The sequence below is a fragment of the Bradysia coprophila genome, unplaced genomic scaffold (assembly GCF_014529535.1).
Source record: "Bradysia coprophila strain Holo2 unplaced genomic scaffold, BU_Bcop_v1 contig_232, whole genome shotgun sequence".
Taxonomy (NCBI): domain Eukaryota; kingdom Metazoa; phylum Arthropoda; class Insecta; order Diptera; family Sciaridae; genus Bradysia; species Bradysia coprophila.
This window is the reverse complement of record NW_023503493.1, coordinates 5823432-5837496: the sequence shown is the minus strand read 5'-3', so window position 1 is coordinate 5837496 and position 14065 is coordinate 5823432. Positions and strand designations below refer to the sequence as shown.

The 14065-nt window shown below is 37.5% G+C and overlaps 1 protein-coding gene and 1 long non-coding RNA gene across 7 annotated transcripts; one reads left to right on the top strand and one right to left on the bottom strand.

The window, feature by feature from the left end:
- Positions 1-1025: 1025 nt before the first annotated feature.
- Positions 1026-1851, bottom strand: LOC119076180. 3 transcript variants are annotated; one of them, XR_005087550.1, is made up of 3 exons: positions 1715-1851; positions 1541-1662; positions 1026-1411 (listed from the first exon to the last, which is right to left on the bottom strand). It is a non-coding gene; the product is annotated as an uncharacterized LOC119076180 (long non-coding RNA). The 3 variants fall into 3 exon arrangements; XR_005087549.1 differs by having other exon boundaries at positions 1541-1646; positions 1698-1848; XR_005087548.1 differs by having other exon boundaries at positions 1541-1646; positions 1715-1845.
- Positions 1852-2805: 954 nt separating this feature from the next.
- LOC119076144 lies at positions 2806-7509 on the top strand. Of its 4 annotated transcripts, none has more exons than XM_037182822.1 (5): positions 2806-2824; positions 6609-6691; positions 6756-6914; positions 6980-7065; positions 7132-7509. In XM_037182822.1, the coding sequence occupies exons 2-5, from the start codon at positions 6643-6645 to the stop codon at positions 7369-7371; spliced, it is 534 nt and encodes a 177-aa protein (XP_037038717.1). In that variant the 5' UTR covers positions 2806-2824; positions 6609-6642; the 3' UTR covers positions 7372-7509. The 4 variants fall into 4 exon arrangements, with proteins under 4 accessions (XP_037038717.1, XP_037038716.1, XP_037038715.1 ...); XM_037182821.1 differs by lacking the exon at positions 2806-2824 and adding an exon at positions 2940-2971; XM_037182820.1 differs by lacking the exon at positions 2806-2824 and adding an exon at positions 3489-3627.
- Positions 7510-14065: the final 6556 nt, after the last annotated feature.

Here is a 14065-nt window from a genome sequence, read left to right as displayed (position 1 = left end):
GGGAAATTTTATCAGCCGGAAGAACTTATCGAGAAGTTTCTACCGACTGGGGAAGAACTTATTGGGAAGTTTCTGTTAGCGGCAAGTCTATCAGCGAGAAATTTTTTTCTAGTCAGTGTTCATCAGGAAGTACTCATCTGGAAGTTTTTATTAACGGGAAGAACTTATCGAGAAGTTTCTACCAATTGGAAGAACTCATTGGGAAGTTTCTAACAAGGGGAATTCTATCAGCGGGAATTTTTATTGTGTTAGAGGACAGTGTTAAGTCTCTATCAGCGGGAAGTACTATTCGGGAAATTTTTATCAGCGGGAAGAGCTTATCAAGAAGTTTTCGTCACTATCCCGATACCGATGAATTATTTTCTTCAACGAACTAAACTTTTGATGAGTTACTACTTCTGGTGAAACAGTTCCTAATAGGGTGCATAGACTTAAGAATTTAAAAACTTCGCCTGCGGCGCTTTTGCTCAAATTAAAGTTTCATTTAGAATTTTGAGTTTGTACAGTTTCAAAGAACGGCGCTATTTTTTCATCGTCAAAATACAGTCTTCAAAAAATTTAGGTCGCTACGCTCGCGGATTTCTTTAAGACAGACTTTCCAAACGATTGTTTTGCCCAACATATCTGGCAGATTAGAACAGAAGATAATTTTCCAATGAGTTTATATCTGTTTTATCAAAGGACGGGCTCGGGCAGTTAGCATCTTTACAAACATTCTCTTCTACAAATGAGTGAAAATTCATACAGAAGAAATTCACGAAAAGGTTATAGCATTGTAAAAACTAATGTTAGACTTTAATCTGCACAAAAAGACTAGAAAGGGCTTGGGAAATACTATTGACTATCACCGTGATAGCTGACTATCACCGTGATTGCTGACGATCACCGTAATTGCTGACTATCACAGTGAAAGCTGGATATAACTAACCGACAAAATTAAATTCCATCAAAGTAATTTTTTTCGATTGATTGAATTTCCAACAGTGGAAAACACTGTTTTTCTGGAATAACTTCCAGACCTTTGATTATTCGTGACAAGAGTACCTCATTTTATTAAACCAAAAACGAGGACGTTTCGTCCAATTTCACAAATAAAATACATTTGATATATGTTTCAATTCAACTGGCATCACTCTCTACATCTGCTTGATTCCGAATCCAATGTCTGAATTTCTCTTTTATTCGAGTAGCGCCGTAGGCTTCACTTCTCCATGCCTATGCGCGTTATGTCGTTTCCAAAAATACCGGCGAATGATAAAGAAACCTATCCCGAGTATCACAATGCCTACAACAATAAAAATAGCAAATTGACCCCATGCAGGAAGCCCGAGTTCTTCAGCACGTTCCTCGACATTTCCTTCGTAGCTAACACTCAAAATGCTTTTAGTTGATTCATCATGTGGATAGAAATCTGAAACATTTTGTTGTTTATGTAGAAAGCGAAAACTTAAAAACTGCAGAGCTTCAAAAGCTTCAAGGGCTTTCGGTAAAAAGTTTTATTATTTGTAGGTATTAAGAAATCACGTCAGAGCAGTCCTACCTGTTGTGGTAACATCCCATGGCGAAACAGTAGAAGAAGGTCGTCCATGATGTCTTCTGAAGTAGTGGAGCAGTTGCTCAGTTCTGGTAGTGGACAAATCCATTTTCTGCAATTAGAATTGACTTATTTTAGTCTTTACGTAATTGTCATCGTATACATTATGAGGGATGTTACGTCTATGACGGATGAAAATTCAATATTTCTCAGATAGTGGCAGCAGAAAAAAAGATTTGATAATTGTTTTTACAGAGCTCAGATCACACTATCTGCGATGTGAATGCGAAAATTGAATCTGAAGAATAGTTAAGACTGTTAAAGGCTAGTACACAGTTCGTAAAAACTGCTTGCAAAATCGTTATCTTGTAAATAAGTAAGCGAAATGTCTATACATGCGACAGCGTTTGATAACATTTATTGAAATAACGGAATTCAAATTCATCATGTTCATTCTATAAAATCAGCAGCAACCATATAGGTCCCTAATTTGACTTTCCAAAAATGAACTGCTGGTGCAAGTATTTTTCAACAGCTGTGTACGCCTCTTAACATCGTAAAAACAACACAAAATTAATTACTTCCAACAAAACAATAGCGATATTCCCGACCTGAGTTTTTTTTTTTTTTGACAAACTGCACCGATGGAAATCTCGTGACCCGACAAAGCACCCAAGGCGAAATTTGAACAATGATTTACGCGCGCCAAATGAAACGATCTCTGTAGCGATTTGCTTCCATGGATCTGTCACTTGGGCATTAGTGTGTGACTGGTCGCGTTGATTTTTGCGAAATTTAAGATTTGCTTTGTAAAGAAAAAAATGTGTATAATTCGGGTCGCGGGAATACCTCTAACCCGCTATATACACAAAATCTAAATATAGAATTAGCCGAATCTCATGAACTTGCGATAATCTTTGTTTAATTTTTTCAACAACGCAGTGTAGAGACTAGTGTTGAATGATATTAAATTGAGAGTGTGGTCATAGAGCCCGTACAGAAACAGTATTTTTCAGTATTTTTTGTTACGAGTGATGAAAAGTGGATTTTTTTAACTAGGCGAAGCGAGTTATTATTTTACCGAGGGAAGAAAATAGAAAATTCCGACAATAGAGTTTTGCGGCCAGAGCAGGCGAGTGCTGTGAATCATCCGTGTTGGAACCGTTTTTCTCCATGAAGCAAAACAAGAGAGACGAAGAAAATAGACAGTTTCTCCCCCGAACCGTCGTCAGACAAAACGTCAACAAAACGCCATTGCCTCATTGCCTTTTGAGTGGAGGAAAAATAAGGGTAATCACACCACACATATGAAAATGTATATTTCAATCATAGTATAGGATATGGCCCATAGCACTCCAAGTTACAAGCACTAACATAGAAAAAGGAAGACTCATGAAATATATGTTTCTTTCGTATAGACATGAGGAAATTCTTTGTGTGCGTTAAATCACACAATACATGCAAATTTGTATGCATAGACTCCAAATTTGACATCTACCATTTGATAGTTAACGCTTGGAGCTAGAGTGCTATGTTTCAACGCAAAAATTGAAATGTTTTCTGAAGTAATTATATATTCATTTAATGAAAGAACGGAAGAAATTCGAGATCACTGTCCATATCTCATGCACTGGATACGCAATGCACGAATATCTAACTTAAATAAAAAGGTTGAGTAAAATTCGAGGGGTAAACCACTCGATTTGCGACTCTTTTTTCAGCGTGCAACTCCTTCAGTGAGCGACTCCGATGCAACTCTTTCTTTTCGAATGCAACTCTTTTGAGTGGTTTGCCCCTCTGTGAAATTTTCCAGCAAATTTTCATTTGACAAAAAAAATATATCGAAACGACGTCATCGTATATCGCCGATTTGGCGAAATGTTAGCGAAATAAAGCAAGAAGACACGATCTTCCATAAAAAGTTTATTTTTATATGCCCACGATCACTGAACAGTGAAGAAATTACAAAAAATATTTTGTGGAAAATTGATTCGGATGTTAGTTTTCCGAAGACTGTGGACGCGATTTTTCGTCGGTATATTCTTTCAGTCAGTCAGTTTAATTCGATCGGAGAAAATTGTGAAGCAGACTTTGTATTTCTTAGAATTAATGTACTTACTAATTGGCTTGAAAAGAAACTCTTATTTTTGTAGATTATTTGAGTGTTTCGTTGCATTCACTGGCACCATTTTTGTGCACTTTCATTTGCTAGAATTGTGGTGGTCATGTGGACATAATTATCAAATTAAATGGGCTCATCCCTTACAGCTTCTTCTCTGTAGTTTCAATCGGAGACTTCAAAGTTGGCTCTAGTTTAGCCAGAACAAAATAAATATTTTTCATTAAAAGAAGATCAAATCAAAACCGAAAAAATTAAAATCAAAGAAAATTTCAATGTTTCACTTACATCGATCAATTAATTTTCTCTACCTCGATTTTCGATGTTATACATCGAATAAATAAACCAAATTTCATAATCTTGTAAGTGTGTCGGTTCCATTTTAAAAACGCTGTGGAATGGAATATGTATGTGCATATAGTTGAGAGAAATTGTTTATTAATAGACGAACCAATTTTCATCGTTGGAAAATATGTTTCGTTCGTCAATGTTTAGTAGAATTCTTAAATAAATTGGCGTTGTTTTCAAATTTCATGTATTTTGTGGATGCAGTGTACCATGTACATGGTACATGTGCAGGAAAAGCACTACTGATTTTCACAGCTTGGAAATTACAGAATTTTTTCAGCTATGCAAAAATAACAGAAATTTGTACAGTGAACGACATCTCAAATGTCTCACTGTCATTTTTTTCAGAGAATGTCATTGTGAATTTGCAATGACACAATAAAATTCTCAGAAAAATTTGACAGTGAGACATTTGAGATGTCGTTCACTGTAAGTAAATTATCCTCCGAATTAGTCGAAGCAATTTTTGTAAGTTATTTTTAATCGACGTAAATCATTATTCGAAGCAAAAAATTGGGTATGTCTCTTAAATGCACCGAACTTAGTGTAAAATAGATGCAAGACTTGGAGAGAGGAAACGTGTGACATTCTCTCACAAAATCCCGCAATTTTTTGTACGGTTTAAGGTTTGAGAGAACAAACGTACAAAACAATTACGTAAGCTGTTTTACTCACTGCACCTTCGCAAAACGAGTCATTACTTTATTACTAGGGATGAGCGGGTTGACCCGAAGATTCGGGTAACCCGCAAACCCGACCCGGCCCGTCGGGTTTTGGGCGGGCGGGTTGTGAGTAGTTCAGGTTGGCTCTGAGTCGAGTTTCAAAAAATGAATTTCGGGTTGGGCTGGGTTTGGGCGGGTATTTGAAATCAAAGCCCGAATTAACCCGACGTATTTGAAATGACTATAAAAATGATTCGTTCAGTCATATTAGTTCACTTAGAACTCTCAACAGAGTTTTTCTTAAGTCGACTCGATTGTCGTTCGTTAAATTCTTTGTCATACAGAGTATAAAAGATTTAAAAAAAATTAAAAGTGTAAGATACTGACAGAAGTGTCACTGAATGGTATTAGTATATCACGAGTTAAGTAAATTTAAATTTTTCAATCGTAGTTTGCGTGTCGAATCCGTCGAATTTCAGTCTTCAAGCCCAAAAATTAATCAAATTACGTTTATCACTAGTATAAGTCCGATTGAAAAATTAATTCACGCCATAAGTGCGCCTTCCATTTCAAAACATAGTGCATATCGGCAATGAAAGTATACTCTATGTACATTCATTGCATATCAGGACTTTTTAAAGCACAGTTTTTGACATTAGTTACATGAAGTCAGCAGTATTTTGTCCAACTGACAGTTGCCAAAATTTAAATTTTTGGAGGACCTATGGCGTGAATTACCTCTCACCGAAGTCCTGAGATCCCGCGCTAAAAATTAGCAGTTTGTTTTCGGTGACAGTCGACAAGTGATTCTTGCTTGTATGGAAAAAAGTTTTCTCGATATTTGGAAATTCCATACCCTACAAAATATTGTGTTGGTAAATGGAACATTTTTCTCTATGGACTACTAAGTTTGTATGGCTTACTATGGGAAAAAAAATTTCCAGACAAACTTGTGAGATTTTTAGTGAACACTAGAAATTTTTTTAAAAAATCGCGTCCATAGAGTAAATGTTCCATTTACCAACACAATATTTCGTAGGATATGGAATTTCCAAATATCGAGAAATTTTTTTTCTATTCAAGCAAGAATCACACCGGCGGCGGCGGACACATTCGCCAAATTCTTAAAATTTCATTTTTTAGCCTTTTATAGCCTCGAGTATAAAAACTAAACTCGGTTCGGGAATACCCTTATTATCCCATTAGTGCGCTAAAAATGTAAATAATTACAAGTGACGTTTGGACGATGTTACGCTGATGTCTTGTAATAAATGTCAAACACTAAGGCGCACTTACGGCGTGAATATTTATTAAAGTTAGGTGTAATCCTGGTGTTTATGATACTCATAAATTTGTCTCTGATCAATTGGCGAAAAACTAACCCCAAAACTGAGTCGTTAATACGTTCAGCGATTTAACTTTATTTAACAATAGTTTGAAATCTGTCAGCGCAGCTAGAATTTTCTATACAGATTTTACTGGGCGGGCCGGTTTTTGGGCGGGTTTCATATATCTTTAACGGGTTGGGCCGGGTTCGGGCGGGTTAAAAATTTGTCGGGTTTCAAAAGTGTCGGGTTTCAGAAACGGATAACGGGCCGGGTCGGGTTAGGGCGGGTTTTGAAAAAACCTCAACCCGCTCATCCCTATTATTACCATGAATAGTTACTTGCGTATCTGTTTTGGTCGCATTATTTTCGAAAACTTCGCTTGTTGCAGCCCAAACAAAGTGAAACTTAATATTTTGCATTGTGTGGCTGCTTCACATCACACAGGCTTGTAGGCCATATATTTTTGAAAGTGGGTTTTAATCAAAAGTAGTTCCAAATATCAATCCAAATACCTTACTACAATGTTAAAGACAGTGAATTCAACGAGCCAGAAACCCACTCCTAAATGTTAAGCTTTGTGACACTTTCTAATCGATTTCAATTTTTCATTATTTTAGTAGCGTGATCAGACCAATTCAATTACAAATCGAAATGGTGCACGTAAATTCGTTCTTGGGTTGTGCGAAGATCGAAACTGGAGGTTCTTAGCGATCAACCGCATATTCAGAATCCCCAAATAATTTTGTTTGTTTGCTCATTTTTAGGCAAAATTGTCGCATTCCTGCAAATAATAACCTACGCAATTGTCTTGATTTTATTCTTAGCCGCCATCTGTCTCGCTCCGGTTAGCGAGCAAACCGAAAGAATGATACTCAAAGACGACCAAATTGTGGCAGAAATCGAATCGAAACCTTCTGCTACTGGTAAGCTATTCGTATGGATATGATGATGTCGAATTGGATGACTAAAAACCCACAATTCTCTTTAGTTCTAGTTCTAATTGCAATATTCATTACGGCCGCTTGTATTGCAATTGTGGTGATCGCCTGTCGAAGTTTTAACGCAATCAACACAGTACGTACATTCACAGCAATTTTTCCCCGTTTTATGATATTGAAACGATTGCCTTGTCCATTTCAGCGAAATCACACCCGTATGTTTGAGATGATGGCGTTGATGTTTGCGATTACATGTTTCTACCTCTACGTCTTTTTCATACAGCTCTGGTTATGGCCATCTCTATGCTTAGGGGCATTGATCGCTGCTGCATACAATTTTTACCTGTTCATCGTTGTGTATTCCCTCTACAGAGTATTCCGAAAGGAACACGAACAGGAAGCTATACGACAACTGCAATCAAAGACCGAGACAAACGTTTAAAGTGTCCTCTCGTTCAAATTTTCTAAAAAAGGTGCCGCTGGTAGCTGTAGTTGAGATTACAAAGTTGTATTGGTGGTAGAGAATGGTCTTAATTGTACAAATCAAATACAAAAGCAATTTGCGTATTTTTACCGGAAATGTATTTCTTGATGTGAAGGTTCCTAAAATTCTGCTACCAACTCCTTTCAGTTTGGACATGAGCTAGTTCTCAATGCTCATTATAATCATAATTGTTTGGATTCGATTATCGTGTTGAATCATATAACTAAAATAGCGTGGAAACCTTTTATTACTTCACAGATAATTAACTTTACAGTGAACGACATCTCAAATGTCTCACTGTCAAATTTTTCTGAGAATTTTATTGTGTCATTGCAAATTCACAATGACATTCTCTGAAAAAAATGACAGTGAGACATTTGAGATGTCGTTCACTGTATGAGCCAATTATTATACGAAGCACTATAAGGTCTATTTGACTGCATCTAACGAACTGGACTAGTTAGATGACTACTTAACCTTTCCCAGAAGGCAAACATATCAATGGTCTAAATCTACTACTTCATTTGGTCTAAGTATTTTTTAGAAGATTCAGCTGGCTCGATATCGGATCTACTTCTTCATTTGATGAAACTATTTTCAAGAGATTGATGCAAATTCTTGTACTTCATTTTTATTTAACATTTACTATTATATACGAGATACGACCGCATTAGTCAGCGTTTGTCAGCGTCATTGGTTACAGATGATAGCCGTACGTAACATGGTATGGTTCATGATCAACAGTGTGTAATAACGGTAATGTAAGAACGCATCAATTCAAATTTTTTCTTTTTTCATCTATTCGGGAGGTGTTGAGGAATTTCGCGCCGCGTCATTCACAATAACCCACGAAGTGACATTTTCCTTATACAAAATGTGTCATTTTGTCAATCATTGTGAATGACGCGGCGGGAAATTCCTAGCAGCCATTCGGGAATATGAGGGACGGAATGTTGTTTTCAAGAATATTGATTTCTTTGCCTGAACTAAACTAAACTATTTTCGTCAATAACATTCGAAGTGTCAAATGATCAAACTTGCCTATTCATTGGTACCATTACTTAATTAATCCTGAAGCTATAGCGGAATTCGTGACGCAGTTGTCTCAACATAAAACAGAAACCAAGAAACGTAAGACATATAAGCGAACTTTTAAAACTTGTGTCACTTTCGACAAGACCAAGGAGCTCCAATGCATAGATTTTGGAATGGAATTTTTACTGATTTCTCTGGTACTTCTTACCTTGGGCGGGATGGCTTTGTGGCTGGCATCGGGGAATCTGGCACACGCGATCATAGCTTGCATCCTTTTACTTCATGTAACGAAAAGTCATGACTGTGCCAGATTCGCCCCTTAGAGGTGAATCTGGCACACCATCAATTTGTATGGTGTGCCAGATTACCCCACGCCCTGAACTAACACCGAAACTTCTAAAAAAACTGTTATCCCACAAAAGCCTTGGAAGTGAAAGTTTCAACGTTCAAAACATCGGAATTGGTGACATATTCTGCGCCTGGAGGCAAACATTTTGTATTACTCTTGGGAATAGAGAAAACTGTAACCTGACAAAAATGTGAAAGCCGAATCATCTGCCATCTGCGATACAATTTTTTTAAATGAAATTATTTTTTTTCTTTTTGGCAAAGTCGGTTGACAAACAAAAAATCCGATATCAAAAGCTTTGGAAGTCCACACGGACCTCAACTGCGCCAACAGAAAAATCTCCGTAGAAGGTTTTTGTGGGATCAAATAAATAAAATGAAAATCGATAAAGTTGTAATAGAACCTAATCAGACTAAAATCAGGTCGATGACAACAAATTTATAAATTACGCTTGACGGTAATTGTAGCCTGCAAGAGTTAAACAATTCGTTCACGGAGTGTATAATTTTAGTAAATTATTAGCCATTTAGAAGCATCACACGAGTGAACAACAAAAACATTACACAAAAAAAAATTGGGGGAAAGATATTTGTTCAATTCATTGTGTCGATCAATTCGGTTTGATTCGGTTCGCTACCTTCTATTACAAAAATTTGGCTGTTGGTAAGCGGTTCCACCCGATTAAGAGATTATTTTTCCGAAGCCTCCGGGGTAGCTTTTCATTACAAATATGTACGGAAGGCTTAGACCTAGATCCAAATATATTGTGACCACTTCATCGTTTTCAAATTATTTCCTCTTTCAGATAATACACTTCTGCTAGATCGCCAGATGAATTTTGCAGCTATGATGACCTCATTACATGTTCTCTCTACAGTTGATCTTGGGCATCAAGAGGTCAATCTAATACATCAACTGAATGAATTTTACGACTTCGATCACAACATATTTCTGTTGGATGCTTCGTTGTTCCAACATCATCCTCTTCATATGCTTTCCATGTCATCACTTAACATCAATTGCAGCCACCGTTATACGCCTCAGACTATTTTCAGTTTTGTTGAAATAGTATCGCTTCCAACGTTACGTGAAGTTGCAAGCAAAAATCCGTTTTTGATCATTTTCGTGGAGAGTTCGAAGTTCGAAAGAAATTTCTCGCAGTTTTTGACGACAATCGAAATGTTTCGAGATCTCAAAGCCAACGTAAAAATCGGTGTGCTTTTAGCGAACAACGTTCCATCTGCTGATGCCGTAGAGAAATTTTTCCGATTGAGTTGGAGCCGTAAATTTATGAATATTTTCTGTGCATTCTACCTAGACGTTGATGAGAGGTCTTTACCCCAGCTGAATGTTTTCAAGTTCGATCCGTTTGGTGGATTTAAAGTAGAAAATTTGGCAAGAACAGCGTCTGCTCGAAGTTATTTTCATGATGCGAAGCAATTGAAGCCAAATTTTCGAGGAGATCCGCTGACATTTGTCAGGCTGTATGAAGCGAACATTACTTTCCTCCAACAAAATTTTTGGGACAGTGTTGCCAGCAAACTTAATGCTACGCAATTGTCGATCCTTTTGAGTGGAAAAAATACATCTGTAATTAAAGACGAGATACTGCCATACGAAGTGATTGTGGAAGGTAGGGTACAAATGTATCCACATCGAGCGGTAACGATATTAATGTCAGTTCCTCATGCCAAACCGTATTCGGATTTCACGTCATTATTGGTAAATATAACGTCGGACAGTTTCTTGGGTTACACTTTTGTGACGATCTTATTGACCTCACTTATGCTGACCGTATCTGACTACCGACAGAAGAATAAACTGTTGCTTCTCCAGCGCCTTGCCGACGTAATAAACGTTTTGATGAATGACAACAGCGCTATTAAATATAGGCATCTGGATGCCATAGGTGTCTGTGTCATTGTACCATTAACATTCGGTGGTTTAATTGTAGTGAACTTTATAATTTCCATTTTCCAAAGCCATGTTACCATGCCACGCTATCAACCCCAAATTGACACGATTACGGATCTATACAACTCAAAAATTCCAATTTTCACTAACGAAATTGGTTGGTTGGAGATAGTAGTTGAAATTCTTGAAGAATTGACACACTTTGGTGGATGGAGCGACAGAATTAGTCCGATGAGTCTAAGACAATTAAACACGGAAGCAGAGACGTTCAACAATTCCATAGCATTTACTTTATTCGACGAACACGCGGAAATGTTATCTCAGGCACAGAAACGATTAGGTCTGAAAGCTTTTCATAAAATTTCCGACCTGCAACTAAGCAAACTCAGCATGTCATATCAGTTACCGAAAAACTTCGTTTACATTGACTACGTAAATGATTTTCTCCTCCGTTGGCAGAGTTCGGGACTATATGATAGGTGGTTCCAAATCGGATGTGAAATACGTGTGGACAATATTGTCAGAAAATATTCCAAAAACCAATCAAGAGTTACTATCCATCCGGAATCGTCCTCCATACCCATTTGGATTTGGTATGGCTGGACTGTATCTGCTATCGTATTCATTATTGAAATTGTTTGGAGCAAATGTCAATCAACAAAAGTAATCCAAAAGTTTAAAGGGAAAATTTGGTACAGATTTCGAATTTTGAATTGCAGAACCAATTAGCCTTCTAACTAACGCATTCTCATGTCTACAATTTTCTATTGTTTTGAATTAAATCATTTTATGTATAACACTTCACTCTTGTTTAAAGTTTGTATGAAAAGTTCTTTATTTTCAGCACTCGTTTCAGCAATGTTTCCAATGCGATTCGTTTGCCTAGCTCGTTGAAAAATGCTTCCGCTTCCTTAGTCCATGCGCCCATGGTCTCAACGGCGAATGTTACTGACTGCAAAAGTATCAGTGCATGTTGCGTCCCAATTTAGTGTGCAACCCTTCTCTTCATCTCTTGCCAATCCAACAGGTTCCAATCTTGCAGGCATTCCGGCTGACAGTAGAGCACGTTTGATGATGCGATTCAGTTCTGTCTGACGCATGTGACGACCTGCACTTCTTTTACACTTCAACCCATGGTGACCTTTTTTGTTAACTTGTGATCTTGTGAACCGCATATATCCAGGTGTGTGGTGCACCCAAACGAATGAATGAAAATGAGAACATTCCGTCATTTTATTTCCATTATACATACCGGGTATGGTATACAATCCTACTTCCCGTTCTACAACTCGCGACCAAATTGGTGAGAAGCATATAACTAGTCCATAAGGTGGGTCGGTCCCTTGCCTGGCTGAATTTCTCAATAGATTTTTGTAATTTCAAATGAGTCGTTATTTTCAATACATGCAGGCCCAGACTAGCCTAAGTGGACGAAAAGGGTTTCACTTAAAAGTTGATAGATCGAACGTGTTTTTGAGCTCTCGTCTTTTTTTGATAGAAATTTGTTAGCTTGATTCTGTTTTCGTCAAAGTTTTGATCTAAATTTGCTCAGAATAGCCGATTCGTCCTTCAGACATTAAAGTTTTTTTTTAGATATTTCGTCATAAATAAAAGTATTTTGTGTTTTTATAAAAAGTCATTTTCATACATTGACTTTTGTACCGCCGTGTCAGAGAGTAAATCGGTTTTTTTCTTTATCATCATTGTGCTTTCATCCATTGTGCCGTCGGACAAATTGCACACAATGGCCACCAAATGTAATTCTTGCAGTCATTCCATCACGAATTCAGAATTCATGTCGTGTTCCGGTGTCTGTGGCGGTATATTTCATTCAAAATGTGCATCCGTGAACAAGCCAATGCTGAATGCTGTCAATAACAGTCCTAACATTCATTGGTTCTGCAGCGAATGCAACGTTGGAAACAGAGGTGTAGGTAGCTGCATCAATTGATCGTATGAATGAAGCGATTGGAGCGTTGTCAAGTTCGTTGTCTGGCGACTTGTCGAAATTCATCAACAACTTTAAGACGCTCATGGATACGTTTATCGGAGCGATCAGTACATTGAGCATGATGCAGCATCCGATTGCCAACCGCAAAAGACGTTGATGAAACTTCGTTCTTCACTGAACAATCAGCCATTAGATCCAGTGTTGAACCCCAACGTTCAATTGCATCGAATGCGTCCAATGACCTATCTCTAAGGAGCGTGGTGGTGTCCAATGTTGGTAACGACATTTCAGCCGAATATCTGACGTGATCTCCTTTAGGAGCTAGGGCTCTCAAAAGTTTCCATACAAGCCCCCATATCGTCGGCGACATAACTATAGAGCGTATCTACGATATCTCAGAAATTACTGAACCGATTGTGTAAAATGACTGTTGTTTTATATGTGTGTACGTGTTTCTAGACGTGGTATGAAGGCTGTTTGGCTTGTCATTAGATGACCCAAAGGAGTAAAACGATATGGTATTTCTAGAAAAATGTCGGCCAGTTGGAAAAGTGTTTCAATTTTATGGTTTTAGGTTATTGTTGGAACTGTGGCAGTTAGATTATTGGTTTTTCGACAAAGTCTCAGAGTTTATATAGTTGTATATGGTCAGAGCTTTTCGAACATGCTTTTAAGAAATGTAGCGCTTTTCAAAATGTCAAATATGTGCAGAACTAAAACACTTACTGTAATTAATCGAATAATGAAATGATAATGGGAAAAAATATCAGATAAACAAAATAGATTAAAATAACAGTGCGACAGTAATTATAGCCTCCAACCAAAAGGGTAAAAAAAAATGTTAGTTACATAGTCTACAATTATTCATGGCTAATGCTTCTAGAAACATAATATGAGCCGAGTATCATCATACTTCGGATATTATTCGTGTTTAGATGCTTGTCGACTTTAAAGCAGTTTCACCTGGCTCTCTACTATACATTTTAAAACTTCGCGGCTGTCGGTACTTCGACCTGATTACGAATGACAAAAGCCTTGGTAGAGATTATCATAATACACGCACACCGTACATCCACCGGAAGTGTGAACATTACTTTATCGATTTCAAATGACTAGTAGAAGCCAAAATGTATTTTGAAGCAATCACCACCGTATTAACCAGTCTGGCTACTGTTCATCTTCGGCATCACGATACATCAATACATCTAATACATCAACTGAATGAATTTTACGACTTCGATCACAACGTATTTCTATTGGATGCTTCGTTGTTCCAACATCGTCAACATGATATCCTTTCCACGTCACCTTTCACCAACATCAATTGCAGCCAGCGTTATACGCCTCAGACTGTTTTCAGTTTTGATAAAGTAGTATCGCTACCAACGTTGCGTGAAGTTGCA